The 6,119-nt window shown below is 45.8% G+C and overlaps 1 protein-coding gene across 1 annotated transcript; it reads left to right on the forward strand.

The window, feature by feature from the left end:
• Positions 1 to 6: 6 nt before the first annotated feature.
• On the forward strand, positions 7 to 5,671 carry LOC108377741 (uncharacterized). The gene is made up of 2 exons (XM_017634014.1): positions 7 to 5,379; positions 5,450 to 5,671. Exon 1 carries the CDS (start codon positions 180 to 182, stop codon positions 5,337 to 5,339), a length of 5,160 nt encoding a protein of 1,719 aa, XP_017489503.1. The 5' UTR covers positions 7 to 179; the 3' UTR covers positions 5,340 to 5,379; positions 5,450 to 5,671.
• The last annotated feature ends 448 nt before the right edge of the window (positions 5,672 to 6,119 follow it).

Genomic DNA, 6,119 nt, shown 5'->3' on the forward strand with positions numbered 1-6,119 from the left:
TTTATTCACCTAATACCAAATCAAAATCATCGTTTTCATTTACCCAACAGTTTTTATAATTTTCTGGCACGTCCTGCTTGTTAACTTCAGTCGATATATTTGAAGTCACGTCTTGCTTATTACGTGCACGACTTTATTACGCTGGTGCAAATAAATTAAAGCAGCCGCAAATTTCGTGAATGCCTGGTTCCGGCAATTACTTTCTAAGAAGTCGAGCGTCAGGAAGACAGGACAACAGTGAAAGCGATTCATCGTTTGAGAGCACAGAAATGGACGAGACAAACCAGCTGGGCCCAGCCGGAGACGGTCAAATAAACGCCATTATCGCGACATTAAACGCCTTAAGAGCATCGGTGGAAGAACTGAGGAACAGCACCGTCGAAAGCCAACGAGATATAATAAGGTTGCGCGAGAACATTCGGCCACAGGAAATGGGTGAGCAAAACGTGACAATACAGCCAGCACCACGCGAATCGAGCATAGTCGCCATGCCATCGACAGATTCGACAGTCAAACTCTACGATTTGCCCACGTTTGCCGGTAATGCGGAAGAATGGCCGCTGTTTTTTGCCAACTATAACGACACCACCGAGGCATTCGGATACAGCCATCGCCAAAACTTAATGCGACTACAGAAGTGCCTTGTAGGCCCTGCAAAAGAAGCAGTGGCAGCGATGCTAATTCACCCAAACGATGTGCCAAACGTTTTAAGTGAGTTAGAATTTAGGTTTGGTCGGCCAGATATTCTAGTTAAACATCAGATACAAAAACTACAGCAGTTTCCGCCAATCGTCGAGCAGAAACTGGAACAGATTGTGCCATTTTCGTCCAGAGTACGCAACGTGGTAGCCTTCCTGAAATCCGCAAAATGTCACCAGCATCTAGCAAATGTCTCCCTGCTAGAACAAATGGTATGTAAACTACCGCAAAATAAGCAGTTTGACTGGGCCAAACATTCAGTCACCATTAGACCGTATGCAACTATAGAAGACTTCAGTACGTGGTTGAGCGAGCTAGCCAGAGTCGTGTGCCTGATGCCAACTACTACACACAGTACCAGAACTAATGCGCCATCTGGTAATCCTCGTCGTGTAATGCATATTCAGGAGGAAAGAGCAGAGGAAGCAGCAAAATGTCTTCATTGCAGCGGTGATCATCCTATCCTGAAGTGCGCTTCGTTCAAAGCCGCAGACGTGCAAGCCAGATGGGAATTTGTGAAGAATCGCCAGTTGTGTTTCTCCTGCTTGCGAAAGGGTCACATTACTGGAAAATGTCGTTCAAGGAAACTGTGCGGCATAAACGGATGTCAGCGTTATCACAGTCATCTCTTACACAACAATGAAGTTCCACTCACAACATCGCGCCAAATCGCTCAATGTGTTAGAAGTGTGCAGCCCGTGTTAAACTGTCGCCTCGTTCATGGAACGTCCAAGCAGCTGTTCAAGATGTTGCCTATCAACATTTACGGACCGAACGGTAAATACGAAATTTTAGCAATGTTTGATGAGGGTTCTGCCATCACAATTTTAGAGGAAGACATCGCCAGAAAGATCGGGGTTCGTGGCCAGAGTCACCCCCTCACGCTTCAGTGGTATGACGACCGAGTGGTAACTGAACAGTCGTATAAAGTCAACCTAGAAATCGGAAACAGCGTTGGCAACAGGAGGTTTACTTTGAAGGGCGTGTACACGGTGAGACATCTGAACTTGCCAGAGCAGGCATTCGCGAAGGGAAACTTCGAACACTTCGAACATGTGCCTTTGCAAAGCTACAGTAGTATGAAGCCGTCATTGCTGATTGGCCTAAATCAAGCATATTTAGGCGCCACCACAACTTTAATACAAGCTGATAACGAGAGTCCCATCGCTGCCAAAACGCCACTGGGTTGGGTCGCCTATGGACCAACCAAATCGCCACTAACGTCAAATCCTCGAGTCATGGTTATTAAGGAACATCAACAACTACATAATTTGGTTTCTGAGTATTTTGCATCAGATAGTTTCGGCACCAATCCGACGTCGGCAAAGTTACAGTCGGATGAAGACAAGCGAGCGCGTCATATACTAGAAACAACAACTACACGACAAGCAGATAAGCATTATGAAGTTGGACTTATTTGGAAACGGTTTCCGCCGCAACTCCCAAGCAGCAGAGAAATGGCAGAACGGCGTTTATTAGCGATTGAGAAACGTATGCATCAGGACAACGGATTTGCTGTCCGCTACAAGGAGGAAATGGCTAAGTACGTGGAAAAAGGGTACGCCAGAAGACTAACCGACAAAGAAGTTAGCGCATCACATCCGCATATTTGGTACTTGCCGCATTTCGCGGTTTTCAACCCAAACAAGCCAAGCAAGCTGCGTATCGTCTTCGATGCAGCAGCGACTGTCAAAGGCGTGTCTCTGAACTCAGCACTGTTGAAGGGCCCCGAACAGGCACAGCCATTAATTCGCCTTCTGCTACAATTCCGTCAAGGTCAAATTGGGGTTGCGGCGGATATACGCGAGATGTTTTCGCAAATAAGGGTTAATCCAACCGATCAACATGCTCAACGTTACTTATGGAGACACGGAGACATCCACCAACCAATTCAAGAGTTCATGATGACGTCGATGATCTTCGGGGCTGTTTGCTCGCCCTGTATCGCCGAGTACGTGAAAAATCAAAACGCAGAACTTTTTAAGTCGGAGTTTCCTGAAGCATCGTCAGTTATCATTAACAAACACTACGTCGATGATCTGGTTGCCAGTTTTGAGTCACCAGAGCGAGCCATGAAAGTCAGCCGTCAAATCATTCAAATCCATCGCGAAGCAGGGTTCCACCTAAGAAACTTCGTCTCAAACTGCACTGAGTTGGAAGAAAGGTTGAATGAATCGTCATCATCAGAGCGAGAAGCAGTTAATATGGAACGTAATGGTACGACGGAGAAAGTTCTTGGCCTATACTGGAACACCGAAGAAGACACCTTTCAATTTAACACCAAATTTCATCGAGTGCCCAAAGATGTGTTGAACGGAGCACGAGCTCCTACAAAGCGGGAGCTGTTGCAGATAGTGATGGCAGTCTTCGACCCGTTCGGTATGTTGGCAGATTTCTTAATTTTTTCTAAACTTCTCATTCAAGATATGTGGAGGTGCGAGGTCGATTGGGATGATGCGATGCCAGCGGGGCTAAGCAGAAGGTGGTTACCTTGGTGGGAAGAATTCCATAACGTGAAGCTGTTTAAGATGCCACGATGCTACTCTCCACATATCCTGAACAAGTGTAGAGTTGAGCTACACATATTTGTCGATGCGAGCCAAGTTGCGTTTGCTGCGGTTGGGTACGTGCGTGTATCCTACAGAGACACAATCGATGTTAGTTTCGTCATGGGTAAAACGCGGACTGCACCTACTAAACTGATGTCCATCCCAAGACTCGAGCTCCAGGCGGCAGTATTAGGTACAAGATTGCACAAATTAATAGTCAGCGCTCACGAATTCACAGCTGAACGTATAGTTTTTTGGAGTGACTCACGTACTGTGCTGCAATGGTTGTACTCCTCTGAGCGAAAGTACAAGGCATTTGTAGGCCATCGCATTGCCGAAATACTTAGCTCAACCTCGCAAGAACAATGGCGATGGGTACCAACATGCCAAAATCCCGCAGATGTTGGCACACGTGCCTCCAATCCACCGAAGTTTAACTGTGACAGCAGGTGGACAAAAGGCTCCGACTTTCTAAAGCAGGACGAACAGTATTGGCCTGCCATGTCAATAACACCGTCAACAATGCTACTAGAGGAAATGCAGCCTGACCGCCTGTTATGTATGCAGCCAAGCAGCGTGATTATCGAGTTCGAGAGATTTAGCTCATACATGAAGCTAAAACGAACCTTAGCCTGGGTTCTTAGAGCGATAAATTTATTTCGAGTGCATACAAATACCGGAGGAGCGCATTTACCTTCGCAACTTTCAGCAGCAGAGATCGAGAAAGCCGAACACACAATATGCAAGTTGGTACAACAGGAACATTTCGCAAATGAAGTCGCAGATTTGACTGCGTCACGTACGCTCACAAAAACTAGTCCGCTTTATAAGTTATCGCCATATGTAGATGAAAGTGGCATTCTCCGCTTGAGTGGTCGCATTGACGAAGCAGCGTACTTGCCCCTGCAAGCACGCCGACCAATTCTATTGCCGCAAAAACACATCGTCTCAACACTGATCGTTCGACATCATCATGCGAAAAATCACCACCAGAACTTGGCAGTAACGATCAATAGCGTTAGACAAAAATTCTGGATCCCGAACTTAAAGTCGCTCCTCAAAAGGGTTCAACGGAGTTGTGCTGTTTGCTGCATCGATAAAGCAAAACCCAAACCACCTTTGATGGGTCAGCTGCCTTCCGACCGCGTAACACCGTTTGTGCGCCCGTTTACCTACACTGGCGTCGATCTATTTGGACCATTAGATGTTGCAATCGGAAGACGCAGAGAGAAGAGATGGGGCGTCATATTTACTTGCCTCACGGTACGAGCTGTGCACATCGAGCTGGCGGAGAACTTATCGACCGACGCGTTCATTTTGTGCCTCCGCAACTTCGTGAATCGTCGTGGTACCCCGGCGAGGATTAGAAGCGACAATGGTACCAATTTTATAGGCGCACAAAAGGAACTGGCATCCGCTGAACACCTGCTGGACACAGACCGCATCCGAGCTGAAGCCACTAAGCACCATATCGAGTGGGTATTCAACTGTCCAGCAAATCCTAGTTCCGGTGGTTGCTGGGAGCGCTTGATAAGAGTCGTTAAATCGCTTCTTAATAAGACGCTTCGAGAGGTGGTGCCAAGGGAACATACGTTACGAAGTGTTCTCATAGAGGCGGAAAACATTATAAACTCGCGTCCTCTAACCGACCTGCCTATATCACATGAAGAAGATGAACCGCTCACGCCGAACCACTTTATAATGGGGTGTGTTAACTCGACACAGACGCCTCATCCCGTCGATGAAAAAATATGCCTCAAGAGACAGTGGAAGATTGCTCAAAACCTAAAGGATCGCCTGTGGAAACGTTGGACTACAGAGTATTTACCGCAGTTGTTGTGTCGAACTAAGTGGCACGAAGCAGTGCCTCCGCTACAAGTCGGAGATTTGGTCATTTTATTTGAGTCAAGCTTGCCCCGCAGGCTGTGGCATCGAGGCCGCATAACACGAGTCTTCCCAGCTAAAGACGGTCAGGTACGAGTGGTGGAGGTGAAGACCAGAACTGGACTTCTGCGCAGACCAGCATCCCGCCTAGCCAGGCTTGTGGTTGAGAGTGAATCCCGGAGTGATTCACGGGGGGTGGGGTGTTAGGTCGCCCTGTGGCATTTCATTGCTTGTTTCATTTATTTATGTATGTATGTACTCCTTTATTTATCGTTTTGTCTATTCACTGTATTTGTTTACTACTTTAAAATACATAGCACAAGCTGAACGGGACTCTTATATACCTCGCCGTTACTCGTTTTAGAATATAAAGCCTGAAGTTAGGGAAAACATTTTTGTATTAGTTTTTGCAGACGTGCCAGTCAACACAATTATAAAACAACCAAACCAACCAAGCAACTATGTAAAATTAATCGGGTTATAATTAAAGTTTTATTCACCTAATACCAAATCAAAATCATCGTTTTCATTTACCCAACACAACAAATATATTAGAAAATTAATTTCAGTTAACAATTGTAAGTTATTGTTAGAATTTTAGCTTTGGATGTAGACAGTTATTGCACCCTTTGCTATTGTTTATGCTCAGTTTGCGCATTGTTAGGCTTTCTGCACATTGATCGTCCAATCATAGTTGATTCATCGTCACAATCATGATGCAACGATTGCATGACGACTACACTTTCGCACACACGGTCGTGATATTTCAATACATTTGGCGACTAAAAATTCACTTGCAGCAGGTATTTCCCGTTTTTCTGGTTGATATTTTCGCGAAATATTTACAAAAACCTGCAATTTTTAAAATACAGACTGTGCTGCAACAATTCTAGACTTCAGCAGGGATCGAACCTGCGAATTCGATGTTCAAAGTCAGAAGCGTTAACCACTGAGCTATGTACATCCCGCAAACTCTTGTTGCTAATT

This window comes from Rhagoletis zephyria, unplaced genomic scaffold, assembly GCF_001687245.7.
Source record: "Rhagoletis zephyria isolate East Lansing unplaced genomic scaffold, Rhagoletis_zephyria_1.1 Rzeph_scaffold_12618, whole genome shotgun sequence".
Lineage (NCBI taxonomy): Eukaryota > Metazoa > Arthropoda > Insecta > Diptera > Tephritidae > Rhagoletis > Rhagoletis zephyria.